Source organism: Bufo bufo, chromosome 1 (assembly GCF_905171765.1).
Source record: "Bufo bufo chromosome 1, aBufBuf1.1, whole genome shotgun sequence".
NCBI classification, from domain to species: Eukaryota; Metazoa; Chordata; class Amphibia; order Anura; family Bufonidae; genus Bufo; species Bufo bufo.
In genome coordinates, this window is record NC_053389.1 from 33,515,030 (window position 1) to 33,539,297 (window position 24,268).

A 24,268-nucleotide genomic window follows, 5' to 3' on the forward strand; every position below is an offset into this window, starting at 1 on the left:
GAATCTTATTTTCTCCTCCTCCTCATCCAGATTGTATATATTCCCTCCACTCTAATTTTTTTAATAGGGTCAGCTCAACTGCAGGCCCTCAACTCGCATCGAATGTTTTAGTGCGTTATTTGAACAGCATGCATTTGCATCTAATTTTTTAGAGCGTCAGCTCACCTGCAGACACTCGCAGATGTTTTAGAGGGTGAGCTAAGCAGCAGGCCCTTGCACCAAATGTTTTTGAGGGTCACCAGCATGCCACCAATCATTATTTTTCAAGAGTGTGTATGATGCCCTCCTTTTTGTGTAATAAAGGGTGTATTGGAGTGCCTCTTCCTTGTAATTTTGGGTAGCACTTGTACTTTATATACAATTTTATATACAGGAAAAAATGTTTCCTAGCAATTTTTCTTATAAAATAGATTTTTTTTTGGTGGGGGGTTGGGCATTGTCCCCATGCTTTTCCCGATCCATTTCCAATGGACCAGGCACCCTCCCCTCTTCAGAGCAGGGGGTGCCTGGTTGTCTCCCATTGACTTCCATTATATTTGGGTGCTCGGCCGAGCACACGAACATAGCAATGTGTTCGGCCCGAACATTCGAATACTTTGGTGCTCACTCATCACTAGTCATCACCAGTGCAATGTAAACTGAGTCTAGTATAGGAGGAGCATTGCATTGCAGTGCCAGTGAATTTAACATAGTTGTCAGTTGTCATAGTTGTCAGTTACCACAGGATATGCCAAAAATATGTGACAGGTGCAAGTCCCACCTCTGTGACCTACACCTATGTGGAGAACAGGCCACCAGAGGTTTTCATCTTGTCAGCAATAGGAGACGTGGTTTAAATTACTCCACACTATTACGATGCTATCAATGGTTTATTGGGTATAATAGTTAGAATTGTTACACATGCAATTTTATTTTATCCATATTTTTTCTCAGGACTAGGAAGAAATCTTCTCTGAGACGTCAATGTCGTCTTCCTTTGATCAGAGGTTTCTTGCCTTCATCTTAAGATTTCACCTGTGAGAAGTAGAGCAGAAGTAATTAATATACAGGACTTTTATTTTATTTTTAGGAAGTTAATAACTTATTTTATATCACTTTTCATAGAAAACAGAGGTGGTGTACGATGTAATTAAAAAAAAAAGCAGTGATCATCAACCTACCCATATGGCACCCCAGCTGTTGCAAAATTATAACCCTAAGTCTGCATCAGTCAGGACATGCTGGGAGTTATAGTTTCACTACAGCTGGAAAACCATAGGGAGGAGATAACTTAAAGGGGTCGTCTCACTTCAGCAAGTGGCATTTATCATGTAGAGAAAGTTAATACAAGGGACTTACTAATGTATTGTTATTATCCACATTGCCTCCTTTGCTGTCTGGATTAATTTTTACATCACATTATACACTGCTCGTTTCCATGGTTACAGACCACCCTGTAATCCATCAGTGGTGGCCGTGCTTGCACACTATAGGAAAAAGCGTCAGCCTCTCTGGTGGCCGGGGCCGTGGGAGTGCACATAGGCTAGTGCTTTATCCTATATTGTGCAAGCACGGCCACCAATGATGGATTTCAGGGTGGTCTGTAACCATGGAAACGAGCAGTGTATAATGTGATAATTAATTAAAAATTAATCCAGCCAGCAAATGAAGCAATATGGATAATAACAATACGTTAGTAAGTGGCTTGTATTAACATTCACTACATGATAAATTGATAAATGCCACATCAGAAAAATGGAGCTCTGTTCAATATAATTTATTATAAAATTTATTAGCGCAGAATGTTGGACATCTCGCTGACTAATAGAAGACGGAGGAGAAGATAAAGAAGGTATATCTAGAAGCTCATAAGTTCCAGTACAAAAATGGTAACAGGGCCCACACCAATCATGTGCATTTACAAGCACCAGAGCCTACACAGCTACACTAAACAGAAGAATAAGAGAGAATAAGAGAGAGCAGATTAAGATGATAGGAAAAAGGGAAACTTATACAAAAAAGAGAAACAGTGCAAAAAAGAGGCCTGATTGAGCAAAACAGCAAGAGAAAAAATGAGCAAAAGATATAAAGAAGGCAAAAGATGAGGACAATAGTGGGAACAGTTAGGAAATAGAGTGCAATGAATATGAAGGAAGGAAATGAAAAGGAAGAAGGAAAAAGGAGGTGTTACATTCAGGGGGTGTGGAAGCACTTTGTCAACCAACCAGTTTGCATTTGGGTTCCCTGGTATTCATCATTTAATCCCTATGCACAGATCTGGACTTCGCTGCAGAGAAGCCTTGAGGCCAGTCTAACACCTTGAAAACAGCCTAGCAGCTGCAGAATGTCCCTATTAGACACAACGCTGGGGTACTTGACCTGTGACAGACACAGGATGAGTGGAGTGGTGTCTATGCCATGAAGTAGCAGGGCAGCAGAAGGCATGGACAATATAATGGGATGCAAAGAAGAAAAAGATGAAGAAGAACTTCTGTTCCTTAACAAAGGCAGACGTTGCATATACTGTAGCTCTACATACTGATACAGAGCAGATCTTTGATGACATTGAATACATGGATCACATAGATATCTGGTGCTGGCTTACCTTTGGACATTCTTCCTTTGGGATACATTTGTAATCAGGACCTATAACATATCCAGTCTGTGTACATGCACAGTCTACTTTACACTCTAAGGTACAAGCTTTAGTCGGATTTGGACAGTAAGACGAACAACCAGCACACTCTGATATTGCAGCTCCAACAGGGCAACGTTGACCTGTGGGAAAAGTCATTAGTTAGTTGACACTGTAGCTATTAAAGAACATGTGGATTATCGTATTGCTTAAATTTAACTTGAATCAAAACTGCTCCAATTGGCCTGAAAATTGATATATGACACTTTGAAGTCTCCTAGGTCTTGATTTTTCTTCAGTATTGTCTTTTTCTCTTTTTTTTTATTTTGAATTTTTATTCTCTCTCTCTTTCTCCCTTTGCAATGACAGCAAAAGTACAGGTTAGTGATGAGCGGGCATGCTCGGCCGAATATCTGTTCAGCTCGAGCATCGCTATGCTCGTCACATGGCAGTACTTGACCGAGTACCACATGTGCTCGAGCGCCATGCTCGAGTCTCCGCCCCGCATGTTTCACGGGTTGTAAGCAGCCAATCAAGGTGCAGGTAAGTACTGCCCTCACTGTAATGCCAGTAGCCATGTTGGCTGCTGACTTTACAGCTGGCCGTAACACGTCATCACGTATATAGCACCCAATGACGCATGTTCGGGTCACACATAGACAGGGAGAGCAGAGCGTAGGAAGGGAAAACCAGAGTAGGTAGCGAATTTCACAGTTTTTCTTATGAGAAAGCTTTTCCAAGACCCAAAAGTCCTTTTAAGGACTACTGTGTGTCTGTGTGTGTTTTTGAGCAGCAAACAATTTAACTCCTGCAGTCTCAGGGACAGTGCTGAAGAAGGGACAGATAGTGCAGGGAGAGAAATTAGCTTTTTTTTTGCTACCAAAAGCTTTTCAAAGACCCCAAAATCCTTTTAAGGACTACTGTGTGTGTTTGACAGCAGCAAGATATTTTTATTTTATACCTATTAGTGACATATACTGTACATCATCCGCAGACTGTGTCTTTACTAATCTGGGCCACATCTAGTGTCCATAGTGTGTGGCTTTGTGTAAAAAATACTGAACTACATCTGCAAACAGTGTCTGTATTTCCAATTCCATTAATCTGAGCATAATATAGTGTCCATATTCTGAGGGTATATGTGACATATTCTGTCAGGCATCGGAAAACAGTGTCTGTATTTCAAATTACATTAATCTGGGGCTAATATACTGTTCATATTCTGTGGGTTTATTTGACATATACTTTATGGCATCCAAAAACAGTGTCTGTATTTAAAATTCCATGAATCTGGGCCTAATCTAGTGTCCATATTCTGTTGGTTTATGTGACATGTACTGTCTAGCATCAGAAAACTGTATCTTTAGTGGACAGTATAAAAATCTGAGCCACATCTTGTGACAAAACCATTATTATGAAGAAGGCGAGCACTAAGGGACGGGGAAGTGGGCCCGTGTGCCCTGGGCACAATGAAACTGTGTCTGCTGCCAGTGCACCAGAAAAAAAAAATCCACCGTACTCAGCTTCATGTCCAACTTAGCTGGGCGGTGCAGGACAACACTATCAAAGTCGGACCAGTGCGAACAGTTGGTCAGTTGAATTGCTGAAGATAATGCTTCAAGTCGGCTAAGTACCACCCTCTCTTCCACCAGGTCCAGTCTCTGTAGCCAAGAGTCTGGTCAACCGAATCCTCACTCTGATCATCCTTCCTCCCACCATGGAGAGGCTTGCCAAACGACACTATTAGATTTGGCCCTCTTGGCCAGCACGCTTGAAGAGGGACCTGAGATATTGTGCCTTGATTCCCAAGCTCTTGAACCTTCACAGTCACAAGAAGATGACGGTGGTGAACGGCAACCATTCGCTCACGAGAAGGATGATGATGAGACACAGTTGCCAATCACTCAGGTTGTGGTTAGGTCAAGTCAGGAGGATGAGCAGAGTGAGGAAGTGAAGGTGGTGGACGATGAGGTCACAGACCCAACATGGGAAGGTGAAAAGCCGAGCAAGGACAGCAGTACAGAGAGGGACGGATCCGCAGCACCACAACAGGCTGGAAGAGGTAGTGGCGTTGCAAAAATGAGAAGTCGGCCCACACCAAACAGGCCCGCGGCCGTGACACCGAGCACCCCCATGCGCAAATCTTCCTTGCCAAGGAGTAGGTGTTCCGCAGTATGGCGCTTTTTTGAGGAAAGTGCAGACGACAAAAGAGTGGTAGTTGCAACCTGTGCCAAACCAAAATGAGCCGTGGCGTGAACACTAGCAACCTCACCACCACCACATAGCATCCAAGCACCCTAATAGGTGGGCCAAACGCCTGCTTCCACAATCGGGGTCTGCGGGTCACACCACTGCCTCCTCTAATCTCCATACTGCTAACCAATCTCCTGTCAAAGGCGCCGGCCCGGATGCCCCTCGCCCTGCACCTGGACCTTCACATTAACCGTCTGCAACAGTCTGCAACAACATGGGTGGGGCTAAGAGCTCTCTGCCTCCTCCCATTGTATGCATGGTCACATGCTGGAGGTTACTGGGAGATTGCTTTGAGTCGGACCTTGCGCTCCTGTAATTCGCCCACTGGCTCCTGGTATTGCCCATACAGCCCAGGTAGGTTTAGCGTTAGGTCCCGAGCTACTTGAGAAACCTTGGCGCGGTGCTCGGGCTCAGACATGTCCTCACGTAGGACATGTTGGCTAATCTCTCAATTTTAACACCAGTTTGAGGGCTTAGTAAGACCGCAGAGTGCACCTGTCTTTGTTTTTGTTATATTATAAATACTGCTAACCAATCTTCTGTTGAAGGCGCCGGCCCGGATGCCCCTCGCCCTTCACATGAACCGTCTGCAACAACATACACTTCCCTGTCCCAGCGCAGCATCCAAATGTCCATAACACAGGCATTTAAACGCAAGCGCAAATACCCACCCACCCACAGGCCATAGCCCTAAATGTGCATCTTTCGAAATTACTGGCCCTTGAAATGTTGCCATTTAGGCTTGTGGACACTGAGGCCTTCCGCAGCCTGATATCGGCAGCCGTCCCTCGGTACGCAGTCCCCAGCCGCCACTATTTTTCATGGTATGCCGTGCCAGCCTTACACCAACATGTGTCCCAGAACATCACCCTTGCCCTGACCAACGCACTTATTGAGAACGTCCACTTCACCAAGGAAACATGGACCAGTGCTGGTGGCCAGGGACGCTACATTTCCCTGACCGCACACTGGTTGAATGTTGTGGAGGCCGGTAGTGAGTCGTACACTGGGATGGCACAGGTGCTACCCACAGCCAGGATTGCGGACCCTACGTCCATCAGAGTCTCCGCCAACAGCTATGCTACTGGCTCCAACCCCCACTTTTCCTCCTCCAACTCCACCTCCAACAGCAGTCAGCCATCAGTCGCTAGCTGGAAGCAGTGTAGCACTGCTGTGGGTAAGCGTCAACAGGCCATGCTGAAGCTGATCTGCTTAGGGGACAAACAGCACACTGCCGCAGAGCTGTGACAGGGTATAAGGGACCAGACCGAGCTGTGGCTTTTGCCACCCAACCTACAACCAGGCATGGTTGTGTCTGACAATGGCTGTAACTTGGTGGCCGCTTTGGAGCTTGACAACCTGACACACATTCCATGCCTAGCCCACGTCTTAAACTTAATGGTTCAGAGGTTTATCAAAACCTACCCCAATTTGCAAGAGCTATTGGTGAAGGAGTGCCGCTTGTGTGCCCATTTCTGACCGTCATTTACAGCTTCAGCCGGTCTGTCAACGCTGCAGCAGCGCTTGCGGCATCCAGCTCACCGACTGTTGTGCGACGTGAGCACACGCTGGAACTCTACGTTCTACATGTTGGCCAGGCTTGGTGAGCAGCAGAGGGCAGTTGTGGAATACCAGCTGCAACATGGTCATTGCCTTTCGAGTCAACTGCCTCTATTCACAAGCGAGGAGTGGGCATTGATGTCAGACCTATGTGAGGTTTTAAAAATCTTTGATGAATCCACAAAGTTGGTTAGTGGCGATAGCGCTATTATCAGCGTAACCATCCCACTGCTGTATCTACTCAAACGATCGCTGCTCACAATTAAGGAGGACGCTCTGAATGTGGCAGACGAGGAAATGGGGGAGGACATTACACCCATAGTTCGTCTTCTCAGCGCGAATTGGACCATGAAGAGGAGGAGGAGGAGCTGGAGACAGTTGCCTCTTCTACAGAGGGTAGTACCTATGGAACTTTAATTCCATCTGTTCAGCGTGGATGGGCAGAAGAGGAGGAGGATGAGGAGATTGAGAGTCATCCGGATGTTGACATTGATGTCTTGCCTGTTGGTACTCTGGCACACATGGCTGACTTCATGTTAGGCTGCATTGAATTATTATTTTCGTTTTTGTTAGGCAGGGTTGGTGTTAGAGACCCAAAAGTCCTTTTAAGGGCTATTGTTGTATCTGGCAGCAATATATATTTTTAGCGCAACCTGCCCCAAATTGCGTGTAATTGTTTGGCCTTCACAGACAGTGACACAACCTCTGCTACAACTGTTGTGTTACATTTGCACATCCTAAAATTATCTGTGACATTCAGTGTACTTTTTTCATCGACGCTGCAGACAGCGACATTATCTGCGCTACATCTCCTGTATAACATATGCGCATCCTAAAATTATCTGACATTCAGAGTACTTTTTTCATAGACGCTGCAGACAGCGACATTATCTGCGCTACATCTCCTGTATAACGTTTGCGCATCCTAACAATATCTGACATTCAGTGTTATTTATTAGCGCATACACTTACAAAACCTGCGCTACTGTATGTGTGACATACTTGCAAGCATATATACCATTTAAAATGCTAAAGGCGAGCAGTAAGGGACAGGGAAATGGCCGTGCTGCTGATGGTGCACGCAGAGGCCGTGGCCCTGGGCGTGGTGAAACTGTACCTGCTGCCAGAACACAAGAAACACACTCATCCACGATACCTAGCTTCATGTCCCAGTTTGCAGGGCGGCGCAGGACACCACTCTCTAAGTCACACCAGTGCGACCAGGTGGTCGGTTAGATTGCAGCAGATCATGCTTCCAGTTGGTTAAACACCACCCTGTCTTCCACCAAGTCCAGTCTCAGTAGCCAAGAGTCTGGTCAACAGAATCCTCACCCTGATGCTCCTTCCTCCCAACATGGAGAGTCTTGCCAAACAAGTGATCCCACACTCGGATATTCCGAGGATCTCTTTTCATCGCCATTCCTTGATTTGGGTCTCTCGCCAAGCCCGATTTAAGAGGGACATGAGGAGATTGTGTGCACTGATGCCCAAACTCTTGAGCATCCAGAGTCAGAAGAAGATGACAGTGGGGAACAGCAATTAGTGTTTCACAAAGTGGATAATGTGGATGAGACACAGTTGTCAATAAGTGAGGTTCTTTTTAGGTCAACAAGTCAGTACGATGACCAGATTGAGGAAGCGGAAGAGGAGGTGGTGGACGATGAAATCACTGAGCCAACCTGGGACGGTGGCAAGCCGAGTGAGGACAGCAGGACAGAGGGGGAAAGATCCGCAGCACCGCAACAGGCTGGAAGAGGCAGTGTTTTGGCACGACTTACTGGGTGTTCACCCTTCTCGACCCCCGCTACAAAGAGAACTTCTCATCTTTCATTCCTGTGGTGGAGAGGATGAGTAAAATGTGCAATACCAGAAGGTACTTGTTGAGAGATTGCTCCAAAATTTTCCATCTGACAATGCGGCGGGCAGAGTCCGTACTTCCTTAGGCAACCGAGGAAGGGAGACAAGTGGAACACACTGCAGTTCCAACAAAGGCAGGGCAACACTCTCTAAGGCATGGGACACTTCATGACACCCCACCAGTAACCTCAACAGAATGCACTAGCATATAATTTTTTACAGTGTCAGCTCACCTGCAGGCACTCGCATATCATGTTTTAGAGCGTCAGCTGAGCAGCATGCACATAATTTTTTAGAGCGTCAGCTTACCTGCAGGGACTCACATATATTTTTTTACAGCGTCAGCTCACCTGCAGGCACTCGCATATAATGTTTTAGAGCATCAGCTCACCTGCAGGCACTCGCATATCATGTTTTAGAGCATCAGCTGAACAGCATACATTCGCATATAATTTTTTAGAGCTACAGCTCACCTGCAGGCACTCGCATATAATGATTTAGAGCGTCAGCTGAACAAAATGCACTCACATATAATGTTTTAGAGCATCAGCTGTACAGCATGCACTCGCATATAATGTTTTAGAGCAGGCATCCTCAAACTGCGGCCCTCCAGCTGTTGTAAAACTACAACTCCCACAATGCCCTGCTGTAGGCTGATACCTGTAGGCTGTTCGGGCATGCTGGGAGTTGTAGTTTTGCAACAGCTGGAGGGCCGCATTTTGAGGATGCCTGTTTTAGAGCGTCAGCTCACCAGCAGGCCCTTGCCCCTAATGTTTTAGAGGGTCACCAGCAGGCCATTGCTCCAAATGTTTTTGAGGGTCAGCTCAACAGCAGGCCCTCGCCCCTCATTTTTTGGATGGTCAGATCAGCAAGCCCTTGCTCCAAATGTTTTTGAGGGTCACCAGCAGGCCACCAATCATAATTTTTTTTCAAGGTTGTGTATGATGCCCACCTTTTTGTGTAATAAAGGGAGTATTGCAGTGTCGGTTCCTTGTAATTTTTGGCAGCCCTTTCACTTAGTGCATAGGCTTTATGAGTGTAGGAGTCCCACTACCTGAACAATTGTACCACAATGTGAATGAGGCCCTCCTTTATGTGATATACAGGCTGTTTCGGAGTGCCTTTTCCTTGTAACTTTTGGCAGCACTGGCACTTTATATACAAGTAAATATACAGGAAAGAATTTTTCCTAACAATTTTTCCTGTAAAATTTTTTTTTTTTTTAGGGGAGTTTTGGGCGTATTTTTGTCAGTCTGTAAAAGTGACGTTCAACTCGGAGAACATGATTCCCAGCAGCGACTTGGGAGTCCAAGATGCATCCAGACATTGTCCCCATGCTGTTCCGGATCCATTTCAGTGGTGTTTCTGTCACTTTCTGACCTTTTCCAATGGACCAGGCACACTCGCCTCTTCAGAGCAGGCGGTGCCTGGTTGTCTCCCATTGACTTCCATTATACTCGGGTGCTGGGTCAAGCACACGAATATAGCAATGTGTTTGGGCCAAACACCTGAATACTTTGGTGCTCGATCATCACTCGTACAGGTGAAACTCGAAAAATTTGAATATCGTGCAAAGTTCATTTATTTCAGTAATGCAACTTAAAAGGTGAAACTAATATATATGAGATAGACTCATTACATGTGAGATATTTCAAGCCTTTATTTGTTATAATTTGGATGATTATGGCTTATAGCTTATGAAACCCCAAAGTCACAATCTCAGGTATCCTTTGCTTAGGGGGTATGGATTAATTAGCTGACTAGAGTGTGACACTTTGAGCCTGGAATATTGAACCTTTTTACAAAATTCTAATTTTAAACTGCATTAATGCAATTCTTTTTAATTTGCAATACTGAAATAAATTGACTTTTGCATGATATTCAAGATTTTTCGAGTTTCACCTGTAAATTGGGCATGGTTAACAAATAAGGAAGTTTACAAAAACACCACACTTTTGGATCTGTTATACTTAAAAAAAAAGAAAAAAGATGCTCAATAACATATCCCTTATTGAAGGCAGATGACTGTCTGCGTTTATACACACAGTAATATTGGAAGAAGCTGTGGCTTGTTCTGAACAAGCATCCAATTTTTCAATTTTTTTTTAGGGGAGCAGCAGTAGTAGAGTGTGGATGTGGAACCTCACAGACGAGGCACAAGATGCACAGTTGTATATGGGAAGTAGCGGCAGTAGTAGTGAGAGCATAGGCAGCACAATATGGAACCAACAAGGTAGTTGATGTGCAGCTGTGAAGAGTAGTGGTAGTGGCAATAGAAGCTGCAGCAGCACAGTATGGTATATGACTGGTGTTGAGCACATTGAAGTATCTGATGTTGACTTCGATCCGAATTTCAGGGAACATTCGATTCGCCACAAAGCCGAATTTCATGGTAACAAATCAATTTTCCCTGAAATGGCGGTAAAAACAAAAAACATACTCACGCCAAATCTCGTGCACAGTGACGTATGATGTCACCACGCGTCGCAAAAGATCTTCAATCAAGCCTTTTCTCGCTCAAATGGATAATGTGATTATTATTTCTTTTTCACCAATTAATCCCTGATGGCACTATTTTTTTTTATCTCAGATGCCGCAATCAGCGATGAACGCGGCATCTGAGGAGTTCAGTGACGGGGGGGGGGGGGGGGGGGTGCAACCACCGTCTCCTGTCATCATTGCGCCCCCTACTCACAAAGAAATGTGCTTCACGATGAATTAATGTCTTTGTGATATTCGGCCAAGCAAGCGAATCAAAATTTTCTAAACTTCGCTCATCTCTAGTTATGACAGACAAGACAGTAGATTTGGGGTTGTGCAGGGTTAGTATTAGTTGTAACATAATTGGGCCAACGATAAATTGATACAATGAAAGATCTATTCATTGGCATAAGCCGGAGGTTTGTAAAAATCTGCATGAATCCATATGCCTGATTCAGTTTGACAATTTTTTCTGCTTGGGGGCATTCTGATAATACAGTAATTTGGCCTCCCTGTTGGTACATAGAAATATAGCTCAGTGTTCTATCCTGTGTGCTGATTGTTGTCTGTCATGGCTCTTCCAGATGACATCCTGACTGGTCTACTGCCCCTCGATGCCAAGCCACATGGGTCCCTGGTCAAGTTTGTCCCTGAAGCCAGCCTGCCTGCTGTGTTAATTCCTAATCACGCCGGTTCAAATACTTCAGTGTCAGTGTTCTTTCCTGTGTGTGCTTGGCTATTTCCGGTGCTCCCAAAGAAATAAGTGGCGATGCACAGTTTTAACCAGGCGTTCTGTATATTTCTAGAGGGCTCCACAGGGCACAAGGCTCCCATTCTCATGATTGGTGGGAGTCCAAGTGGTAGGATCAGTAGGAAGTCCACAGCATGGTGCCCTGAAAACAACTGCAATCATAGCCAAGATTGATTGGAATCAGCAGTATTAAATCCACTGCCTAGCTCTGGGATTGGAGAAAGAGTCAGAAACCTGATTGGCTCAGATTCCAGTTGCACTAACAGGTCCAGCAGCCAGGACTTTTCCAGTCGGCGTGTCAACTAGTGTGCCGGCTCGGCACATCGCTGTGTTTGGCCGAATATCGCGTGTGCTCGAGCGCTAGGCTCAAGTCTCCTCCCCGCACGTTTCTTGTCTGCTACGCAGAAGTCTCTTTTTTTTAAGTATCTGGCCATGCTTTTTCGAGCACCAGAGCACACGAGCACTTTGGTGCTCGATGAACACTGGTGTCAACCCTTCCAGCACAGCCCTGCCTAGTGAAGTGACTGGTTGCACTCCTGGCATCTGCTTTGTACAGCTCCAAACCAATCCACAGTTGAACTACTCCAGGTGTGTCTCAGCTCTGTTTCATCACAGCACATACACAGCTCTGTTTTGTACAGCTCCAAGCCAAGTCACAGTTCAACTGCTCCAGTTGTGTTTTAGCTCAGCTTCACTGCATGGCCACAGCTCTGCATTATACAGCACTATTTCTGTGTATTTCTTAAAGTTGTTCTGTGTTGCGATTGCAAAGTTATGTCAATAGATAGACACTGCTGACCTGCTTGATTCCTCTGGACCCAGTGTTCCATAGTTCACTTAAAGGGCATCTGTCAGCAGACTGGTGCCTATGAAACTGGCTGACCTGTTGCATGTGTTGCAGTTTCATAGGTACAAATCTGTTGACAGAAGCCCTTTAATGACCCACATTCATAAATGTATCGTGAATCTGAACTGTTGCGTATGAATTGCGGCCTCAGCTTTTAACCACCTCCGGACCGCTGTACGCACAGACGCGTCCTGGAGGTGGTTGATTCATTCCTCCTGGACGCATATACGCGTCCTCTCGCGAGACGCGAGATTTCCTGTGAACGCGCGCACACAGGCGCGCGCGCTCACAGGAACGGAAGGTAAGAGAGTTGATCTCCAGCCTGCCAGCGGCGATCGTTCGCTGGCAGGCTGGAGATGTGTTTTTTTTAACCCCTAACAGGTATATTAGACGCTGTTTTGATAACAGCGTCTAATATACCTGCTACCTGGTCCTCTGGTGGTCCCATTTGTTTGGATCGACCACCAGAGGACACAGGTAGCTCAGTAAAGTCCCACCAAGCACCACTACACTACACTACCCCCCCCCCCCCCGTCACTTATTAACCCCTTATTAGCCCCTGATCACCCCCCTGTCATTGATTACCCCCCTGTCATTGATCAACCCCCTGTAAAGCTCCATTCAGATGTCCGCATGATTTTTACGGATCCACTGATAGATGGATCGGATCCGCAAAACGCATCCGGACGTCTGAATGAAGCCTTACAGGGGCATGATCAATGACTGTGGTTATCACCCCATATAGACTCCCTGATCACCCCCCTGTCATTGATCACCCCCCTGTCATTGATTACCCCCCTGTAAAGCTCCATTCAGACGTCCGCATGATTTTTACGGATCCACTGATAGATGGATCGGATCCGCAAAACGCATCCGGACGTCTGAATGAAGCCTTACAGGGGCATGATCAATGACTGTGGTGATCACCCCATATAGACTCCCTGATCACCCCCCTGTAAAGCTCCATTCAGATGTCCGCATGATTTTTACGGATCCACTGATAGATGGATCGGATCCGCAAAACGCATCCGGACGTCTGAATGAAGCCTTACAGGGGCATGATCAATGACTGTGGTTATCACCCCATATAGACTCCCTGATCACCCCCCTGTCATTGATCACCCCCCTGTCATTGATTACCCCCCTGTAAAGCTCCATTCAGACGTCCGCATGATTTTTACGGATCCACTGATAGATGGATCGGATCCGCAAAACGCATCCGGACGTCTGAATGAAGCCTTACAGGGGCATGATCAATGACTGTGGTGATCACCCCATATAGACTCCCTGATCACCCCCCTGTCATTGATTACCCCCCTGTCATTGATCACCCCCCTGTAAAGCTCCATTCAGACGTCCGCATGATTTTTACGGATCCACTGATAGATGGATCGGATCCGCAAAACGCATCCGGGCGTCTGAATGAAGCCTTACAGGGGCATGATCAATGACTGTGGTGATCACCCCATATAGACTCCCTGATCACCCCCCTGTCATTGATTACCCCCCTGTCATTGATCACCCCCCTGTAAAGCTCCATTCAGACGTCCGCATGATTTTTACGGATCCACTGATAGATGGATCGGATCCGCAAAACGCATCCGGACGTCTGAATGAAGCCTTACACGGGCGTGATCAATGACTGTGGTTATCACCCCATATAGACTCCCTGATCACCCCCCTGTCATTGATCACCACCCCTGTCATTGATCACCCCCCCTGTCATTGATCACCCCCCCTGTCATTGATCACCCCCCCTGTCATTGATCACCCCCCTGTCATTGATCACCCCCCTGTCATTGATCAACCCCCTGTCATTGATCAACCCCCCTGTCATTGATCAACCCCCCTGTCATTGATCACCCCCCTGTCATTGATCACCCCCCTGTAAGGCTCCATTCAGACATTTTTTTGGCCCAAGTTAGCGGAATTATTATTTTTTTTTCTTACAAAGTCTCATATTCCACTAACTTGTGACAAAAAATTAAATCTCACATGAACTCACCATACCCCTCACGGAATCCAAATGCGTAAAATTTTTTAGACATTTATATTCCAGACTTCTTCTCACGCTTTAGGGCCCCTAGAATGCCAGGGCAGTATAAATACCCCACATGTGACCCCATTTCGGAAAGAAGACACCCCCAGGTATTCAGTGAGGGGCATATTGAGTCCATGAAAGATTGAAATTTTTGTCCCAAGTTAGCGGAACGGGAGACTTTGTGAGAAAAAAATAAAAAATATCAATTTCCGCTAACTTGTGCCAAAAAAAAAAAATTTCTATGAACTCGCCATGCCCCTCATTGAATACCTTGGGGTGTCTTCTTTCCAAAATGGGGTCACATGTGGGGTATTTATACTGCCCTGGCATTCTAGGGGCCCCAAAGCGTGAGAAGTCTGGTATCCAAATGTCTAAAAATGCCCTCCTAAAAGGAATTTGGGCCCCTTTGCGCATCTAGGCTGCAAAAAAGTGTCACACATCTGGTATCGCCGTACTCAGGAGAAGTTGGGGAATGTGTTTTGGGGTGTCATTTTACATATACCCATGCTGGGTGAGATAAATATCTTGGTCAAATGCCAACTTTGTATAAAAAAATGGGAAAAGTTGTCTTTTGCCAAGATATTTCTCTCACCCAGCATGGGTATATGTAAAAAGACACCCCAAAACACATTCCCCAACTTCTCCCGAGTACGGAGATACCAGATGTGTGACACTTTTTTGCAGCCTAGGTGGGCAAAGGGGCCCATATTCCAAAGAGCACCTTTCTGATTTCACTGGTCATTTACCTACTTACCACACATTAGGGCCCCTGGAAAATGCCAGGGCAGTATAACTACCCCACAAGTGACCCCATTTTGGAAAGAAGACACCCCAAGGTATTCCGTGAGGGGCATGGCGAGTTCCTAGAATTTTTTATTTTTTGTCACAAGTTAGTGGAAAATGATGATTTTTTTTTTTTTTTTTTTTTCATACAAAGTCTCATATTCCACTAACTTGTGACAAAAAATAAAAACTTCCATGAACTCACTATGCCCATCAGCGAATACCTTGGGGTCTATTCTTTCCAAAATGGGGTCACTTGTGGGGTAGGTATAATGCCCTGGTATTTTAGGGGCCCAAATGTGTGGTAAGGAGTTTGAAATCAAATTCTGTAAAAAATGACGAGTGAAATCCGAAAGGTGCTCTTTGGAATATGGGCCCCTTTGCCCACCTAGGCTGCAAAAAAGTGTCACACATCTGGTATCTCCGTACTCAGGAGAAGGTGGGGAATGTGTTTTGGGGTGTCATTTTACATATACCCATGCTGGGTGAGATAAATATCTTGGTCAAATGCCAACTTTGTATAAAAAAATGGGAAAAGTTGTCTTTTGCCAAGATATTTCTCTCACCCAGCATGGGTATATGTAAAAAGACACCCCAAAACACATTCCCCAACTTCTCCTGAGTACGGAGATACCACATGTGTGGCACTTTTTTGCAGCCTAGGTGGGCAAAGGGGCCCATATTCCAAAGAGCACCTTTTGGATTTCACTGGTCATTTACCTACTTACCACACATTAGGGCCCCTGGAAAATGCCAGGGCAGTATAACTACCCCACAAGTGACCCCATTTTGGAAAGAAGACACCCCAAGGTATTCCGTGAGGGGCATGGCGAGTTCCTAGAATTTTTTATTTTTTGTCACAAGTTAGTGGAAAATGATGATTTTTTTTATATTTTTTTTTTTATACAAAGTCTCATATTCCACTAACTTGTGACAAAAAATAAAAACTTCCATGAACTCACTATGCCCATCAGCGAATACCTTGGGGTCTCTTCTTTCCAAAATGGGGTCACTTGTGGGGTAGTTATACTGCCCTGGCATTCTAGGGGCCCAAATGTGTGGTAAGGAGTTTGAAATCAAATTCTGTAAAAAATGACGAGTGAAATCCGAAAGGTGCTCTTTGGAATATGGGCCCCTTTGCCCACCTAGGCTGCAAAAAAGTGTCACACATCTGGTATCTCCGTATTCAGGAGAAGTTGGGGAATGTGTTTTGGGGTGTCTTTTTACATATACCCATGCTGGGTGAGAGAAATATCTTGGCAAAAGACAACTTTTCCCATTTTTTTATACAAAGTTGGCATTTGACCAAGATATTTATCTCACCCAGCATGGGTATATGTAAAATGACACCCCAAAACACATTCCCCAACTTCTACTGAATACGGAGATACCAGATGTGTGACACTTTTTTGCAGCCTAGGTGGGCAAAGGGGCCCACATTCCAAAGAGCACCTTTCGGATTTCACTGGTCAGTTTTTACAGAATTTGATTTCAAACTCCTTACCACATATTTGGGCCCCTAGAATGCCAGGGCAGTATAACTACCCCACAAGTGACCCCATTTTGGAAAGAAGAGACCCCAAGGTATTTCGTGATGGGCATAGTGAGTTCATGGAAGTTTTTATTTTTTGTCACAAGTTAGTGGAATATGAGACTTTGTAAGAAAAAAAAAATAAAAATAAAAAATCATCATTTTCCGCTAACTTGTGACAAAAAATAAAAAGTTCTATGAACTCACTATGCCCATCAGCGAATACCTTAGGGTGTGTACTTTCCGAAATGGGGTCATTTGTGGGGTGTTTGTACTGTCTGGGCATTGTAGAACCTCAGGAAACATGACAGGTGCTCAGAAAGTCAGAGCTGCTTCAAAAAGCGGAAATTCACATTTTTGTACCATAGTTTGTAAACGCTATAACTTTTACCCAAACCATTTTTTTTTTACCCAAACATTTTTTTTTTATCAAAGACATGTAGAACAATAAATTTAGAGCAAAATTTATATATGGATGTCATTTTTTTTGCAAAATTTTACAACTGAAAGTGAAAAATGTCATTTTTTTGCAAAAAAATCGTTAAATTTCGATTAATAACAAAAAAAGTAAAAATGTCAGCAGCAATGAAATACCACCAAATGAAAGCTCTATTAGTGAGAAGAAAAGGAGGTAAAATTCATTTGGGTGGTAAGTTGCATGACCGAGCAATAAATGGTGAAAGTAGTGTAGGTCAGAAGTGTAAAAAGTGGCCTGGTCTTTCAGGGTGTTTAAGCACTGGGGGCTGAGGTGGTTAATAAAGTAACGTCAAATCATAGCAAAATTGGATGTCTCGTGTCTCTAAATGCTCTTTCTGGGACAGATGCTTCTTATCACATCAATGGCTGAACTTAGAATGGCATCTCTGCTTGGGAGCTAGCACAGCGCCTGATAGACCTCCCAATATACTTCCTCTTGATTGGCTGTCAGGCTGGCTGCAAGGTATTGAGGGCAAACCCACCAGCCAGGACCCCTGCCCACGGCCAATGTTATCTTCCATCTTCATTGTTACTTTCCCCATTAGTGTATTGAACTTAAATTGTAAAATTGTGGTCTCTTTTGCATAATTCCCAAACATCAGCTTCTTTTGGAAGGTGATTTTTTGTGAATTTCATAATGAATCCAATTAGTTGTTAGATCGATTCACTTTTCTCTACTTTTTACAGAGACTGACCAGTCGATACATAGAAACCTAGAATGTGTGGGCAGATAAGAACTATTTGGCCCATCTAGTCTGCTCAATATACTGAATACTATGAATAGCCCCTGGCCCTATCTTATATGAAGGATGGCCTTATGCCTATCCCATGCATGCTTAAACTCCTTCACTGTATTTGCAACTACCACTTCTGCTGGAAGGCTATTCCATGTATCCACTACTCTCTACTTTCTGATATAACTTTTAAACCTTTGCCCCTCTAATTTAAAACTATGTCCTCTTGTAGCAGTTTTTATTCTTTGAAATATTCTCTCCCCTTTTACCTTGTTGAATCCCTTTATGTATTTAAAAGTAGTGCTGGACGAACATCTGACGGGACATTTCGCGAACGCGATCAAATGTTCGCGAAACGCAAGTTCGCGGTGGGTCCCATTCATTTTAATGGCAGGCGAACCTGAAAAACCTTCAGCTCCTATTTGCAGCCAAGAAATAATTACTAGAATTGCACAAATAGTCCCACAACATGGACAGTGACATACCAGATGTATTATTTGAATTTGCGATCTCCATTCATTATTTTTTTCAATGTGAAATATCAGCAATATAATTTTCGTGTACGCGCAAATGCACTATAAAGAAAGTATATTGGAATATAACACCCCGCTTCAATCAGTTTTTTTGGGGGGGCGACTGGTATATCACACCAGTAGAAATAATTTGTTCCAATAACGCTTGTCCCTTCATATACCTGCAGTATCGCAGCGGAATCAAAAATTGCGGAATCAAAATTGTGGAACGGATGCGGACCCATTTTGCGGACGTGTGAATGGAAAAGATATCCCTCAAAATGAAAATAAATAAAATTATTAAAGTTAAAGGGGTTCTGCACTTTGTTTTAACTGATGATCTATCCTCTGGATAGATCATCATCATCTGATCGGCGGGGGTCCGACACCCAGGACCCCCGCCGATCAGCTGTTTGAGAAGGCCGCTGCGCTCCAGCAGCGGCGCGGCCTTCTCACTGTTTACCGCTGGCCCTGTGACGTCACGACTAGTATCAACTAGCGTGGCCTGGGCTAAGCTCCATTCAAGTGAACAGTACTTAGCCCCGCCCACGCTAGTTGATACTAGTCATGATGTCACTGGACCAGCCGTAAACAGTGTGAAGGCCGCGGCGCTGCTGAAGCGCCGCTGCCTTCTCAAACAGCTGATCGGCGGGGGTCCCGGGTGTCGGACCCCCGCTGATCAGATGCTGATTATCTATCCAGAGGTTAGATCATCAGTTAAAACAAAGTGTAGAACCCCTTTAAGCAAAAAGCGTAGATGTGGTAGGCAAAAATATGTGCTCAGCGGCACTAAATCAGGTGCTCGGCGGCACCAAATCAGAAACCATATGTCTTACCCCAATCCGCGGGGTTCCAGTACACATCCATGAATCCCGGAGGGAAAGCAAAAACCATCTATCCCTGGGCTAGATGATGATGTGGTATTGAAGGACAGGGTGGGCAAAGAACTGTCCCTGATATTGCCCTACAGGGGGGTGCTATTCTGGCCCTGATAGCCTAACCACAGACCACCCGCCCTGATAAGAGCGACCCCGTCCGGAACCTTACCCTATAAAAAAAATGGCCCTAGTAAGCCCCTAGCCCCTAGGCCCCTGACTTCCAGGTGATCACTATATAGATCTATGTGTTTTTGACTCATTATAAAAGTATAAATATATCGCACCCCTCTGGGTATCACACATATAGATAGCACACCTATTCTAGTCCTTAAAATGACTTTTGTGGCCCTATTAGCTAGCGTTTGGTGTCCCTAACAGCCTGTCCCTGCTCCAAACAGCAAACTCTCCCTACCACTGGCAAAACGCTGAATGTAAAATGGCGGCCAGATCAGGTTTATTTATAAGGTAGGGGGTATGTCCATGTGCTGAAATGTCTCAATAGGCTGTCCTGTACCACCTGATGGATGTGTCATGGGTCAAAGTTCTTCATAATATAAAAGAAAATATGTTTGCATGTTCGGCAAATCGCGAACACGCAAAGTTCGCCGCGAAACGACCTCTAAATCCCTTTCCTCAGATACTGAAGTTAGGACTGTATCACTGATTTTATATTCTGCTCTTGGGTTTTTACGCCCCAGGTGCATTATCTTGCACTTATCAACATTAAATTTTAGTTGCCAGATTTTTGACTATTCCTCTAGTTTTCCTAAATCCTTTTCCATTTGGTGTATCCCTCCAGGAACATCAACCCTGTTACAAATCTTTGTGTCATCAGCAAAAAGACACACCTTACCATCGAGGCCTTCTGCAATTTCGCTGATAAAGATATTAAACAATATGAGTCCCAGAAAGGATCCCTGAGGTACCTCACTGGTAACAAGACCATGGTCTGAATATACTCCATTGACTACAACCCTCTGTTGTCTGTCCCTCAGCCACTGCCTAATCCATTCAACAATATGGGAGTCCAAGCACAAAGACTGCAATTTATTGATTAGCCTTCTATGTGGGACAGTATCAAAAGCCTTACTAAAGTCTAGATAAGCGATGTCTACTGCACCTCCGCCATCTATTATTTTAGTCACCCAATCAAAAAATTCTATAAGATTAGTTTGACGTGATCTCCCTGAAGTAAACCCATGCTGTTTTTCATCTTTCAATCCATGGGATTTTAGATGTTCCACAATCCTCTCCTTATGTATGGTTTCCATTAATTTCCCCACTATTGATGTCAGGCTTACTGGCCTATAGTTGCCCGATTCCTCCCTACTACCCTTCTTGTGAATGGGCGCAACATTTGCTAATTTCCAAACTTCTGGGACCACTCCTGTTACTAGTGATTAGTTAAATAAATCTGTTAATGGTTTTGCTAGTTCACCGCTGAGCTCTTTTAATAGCTTAGGGTGTATCCCATCAGGCCCCTTTGACATATTTGTATTAATTTTAGACAGCTGACTTAGAACCTCTTCCTCTGTAAAAGCACATGCATCAAAAGATTCATTAGTCTTCCTTCCTAACTGAGCTCCTTTTCCTTCATTTTCCTTTCTTTATCTTCTTCCATATACTTTCCTTCTTTTGCTTTTAATTTGGTAATTCCTTGTTTTAGTTTCCTTTTTTCATTTATGTATCTGAAGAATGTCTTATCGCCTTTTTTCACTGACTGAGCTAATTTCTCTTCTGCCTGTGCTTTAGAAGCTCTTATAACTTGTTTGGCCTCTCTCTGCCTAATCTTATAAATTTGCCTGTCATCCTTGTTTTTTTTTTATAATTACTAAATGCTATCTTTTTGTTTTTAATGATTTTGGCCACTTCTGCTGAGTACCACAGTGGTCTCTTCCTTTTTTTTGCTTTTACTGACAAGCCTAATGCAATTTTCTGTTGCCTTCAATAGTGCCACTTTTAAGTAGTCCCATTTCTCCTGGACTCCATTGAAACTGTTCCAATCTGATAGGGACTTGTATACCACTAATCTAATTTTAGAAAAGTAAGTTTTTCTAAAATCTAAAACTTTTGTTTTTGTGTGGTGTGACTCAGTCACTGTACTTATAGTAAACCACACTGACTGGTGATCACTAGATCCCAAGCTTTCCCCTACAGTAATATCACATACCAAATTTCCATACTAAATCTAAAATGGCCTCCTTCCGGGTTGGCTCCTCAACTATTTGCTGTAGAGATAATCCCAGTAGGGACTTTAGAATATCTGTACTCCTGGTAGAACTAGCTATTTTGGTTTTCCAGTTTACATCAGAAAGATTAAAGTCTCCCATAATGATAACTTCCAGCTATTTCCTCAACTAGTAGATCATCTAATTCTTTGACTTGGCTAGGGGATCTATATATCACACCTACATGAGTTACCTTATGATTATCAAGCTGCAAGGTAACCCAAACTGATTCTAAATTGGTCTCGCTAACTTGTATTAAATTAGATTTTATGCTATCTTTCACATACAGGGCCTCCCCTCCCCCTTTCTTCTATGTCTTTCTTATATAGAGAGAACCCTGGTATTTTTATATCTCAGTAATTACTCCCATTGAACCATGTCTCAGTAACAGCCACTAAATCTATATTCTTAGATGCCATTATAGACTCAAGTTCATTGATCTTATTCCCCAAACTGCGAGCATTTGTAGACAAGACTCTGAGCTTGTCATTTCTTAACCTCTGTGCTACTGGCATCTTCTGGCATTGTTCCGGGGGCAGTCGGACTGCTGGATTATTACCCTTTTGCCCCCCTTTCCTAGTTTAAATGCTCCTTAGCAAATACTTGGAACTGTTCACTGAGGACATTCGTTCCCTTGAAAAAAAGATGCAAACCTTCTTTCTTGTACAGTTCTAATATCTAATGTCTTATAAAAGTAGAAGATCTCAAATTACTGAATTAAAAATCATGACATAATATGCAAGGTGGGGTCAAGATATGGGTTAATATATAGTAATACTCATTAAAGGTGTTTTCAGCACTAGTATGTTAATGGCATGTTCTTAGGATAGGCCATCAATATCAGATTGGTAGGGGTTTGACTCAGCATCATCATTGATCAGAAGTTTGAAGTGTTCTTGTATGAACACTGTAGCCCATTCATTTTTTATTATGGGTCATCTACTAGCATGCCATCTTCTTAGTGGCAACGGTGCAACGTATTGCAGCTTTGTCCTACTCACATGATACCCTGCTCTGTCACTACTGTATGTACGATGTGTAAGTAGACGGGCCAATGTAAACAATAAAGCTACTGTATCATGACTCATATCAGCTAATCAGCGAGGAGTTTAAAGAGTTGCACCCCACGTATCTGACAATAATTGTCTATTCTAAGAAAATTCCCTCAATATGCTGATCCTAGAAAACCTCTTTTCTAAAGATTTATAGATAAATTTAGGAAAAATGTTCCAAAGTAAGGACAAGGGAATTTAAAGGGGAAAGGAGCGTTACAGCTTTCTCTGTCTGCCAGATTCTAAGAAGCTGAAATTGAATTTCAGTCCATGAAAACCATTTATCTTATCTAAGTAAGTCCAAGCTTCTGTACAGTTTTATTTCTTCCTATTTGTTGTGGCTGGAATTTTGTACAGATCTCCAAATCCCCTGCAGAGATCAATATAGTATTCTCTCTTTCTGGAGCCACCACTAGGGGGAGATAAGGAGCTTACTGCATACTGATTATCAATTTAACAAACAAGCCTACGATATATAACCTATAATGATATATTAAGAAATAAATCAACACAGCTATTAAACTTACATTGGGCAACACAATATAAATTTAAGATTGTTATTAATTGCACTGTTCAAAAAACATTTGCATTTGAGAGCCAACGGAGCATGGTGCAGGACGCTTGAACTCAGAGCTCCTCACCACACTACCCAGCTTACTAGCTAAAACAGCGATTTCACCTGCCAAATCATGGGCAAACTCAGCAAGGAAAGAAGCACAGACCCAGAGGCCACCCCACGGGTCAAGAAATCCCAGGGGGATATGAATAAATACTTCCAGAAGAAGTTATCTCTAACAGCCGAGCGCTGCAAAATGGCGTCTGCAGATTACAGCAATGCGGCTCATGAGGAAGAAGATTCAGATGGCGCGAGTTCGTGCACTCACTCTGAAGCACAAGGTGGGGAAGACCTGATGCCCATTACCAGATCCTTCCTGAAGCACACGCTAGCACAAGCCTTAACACCAGTAATGAAGTAGCTGGCTGATATAAAATCGGAGGTAAAGCGCATGGGGCTCAGAGTGGAAGCTTTGGAAGAATCACAAGCTGCAATAGTTCAGCATAGTAAAGGGATGCAATCTCAAGTGCAAATGCTTCGCTCACAGATTAACAACGCCTACCTGTATCTTGAAGATCAAGAGAATCGGGGAAGGAGAAAAAATGTGAGGCTGAGAGGCATACCCGAATCTGTTCCAGCAGAAGAGCTGATGGAAGCGGTCCGACGCATATTCGCCATGTTGCTGGGCCCAGATCGCGCGGCCACTATAACGATTGAAAGAGCGCATAGAGCACTGAGGCCGAAACCTCCGGCAGGAGACCCTCCTAGGGACACTATCTGTGCATTACTAAACTACTTGGACACTGCAGAAATCCTAAAAGCAGCGAGGGATAAGGAATAAATCCTTCTGCAATTTCGCTGATAAAGATATTAAACAATATGAGTCCCAGAAAGGATCCCTGAGGTACCTCACTGGTAACAAGACCATGGTCTGAATATACTCCATTGACTACAACCCTCTGTTGTCTGTCCCTCAGCCACTGCCTAATCCATTCAACAATATGGGAGTCCAAGCACAAAGACTGCAATTTATTGATTAGCCTTCTATGTGGGACAGTATCAAAAGCCTTACTAAAGTCTAGATAAGCGATGTCTACTGCACCTCCGCCACCT

The 24,268-nt window shown here is 44.0% G+C and overlaps 1 protein-coding gene across 3 annotated transcripts in view; it reads right to left on the reverse strand.

Moving 5' to 3' along the window:
* Window positions 1-850: 850 nt before the first annotated feature.
* LOC120993044 (venom serine protease inhibitor-like) overlaps window positions 851-24,268 on the reverse strand; it is a 242,274-nt gene continuing 218,856 nt past the window's right edge. For 2 of the 3 annotated variants that reach the window (XM_040421703.1, XM_040421705.1), the window contains exon 5: window positions 851-1,014. In XM_040421703.1, the coding sequence (XP_040277637.1) occupies window positions 1,003-1,014 (12 nt within the window). In that variant the 3' untranslated portion in view covers window positions 851-1,002. Of the gene's footprint in view, window positions 1,015-2,584; window positions 2,758-24,268 lie in introns of all 3 variants that reach the window. The other variant, XM_040421704.1, reaches the window with a different exon arrangement.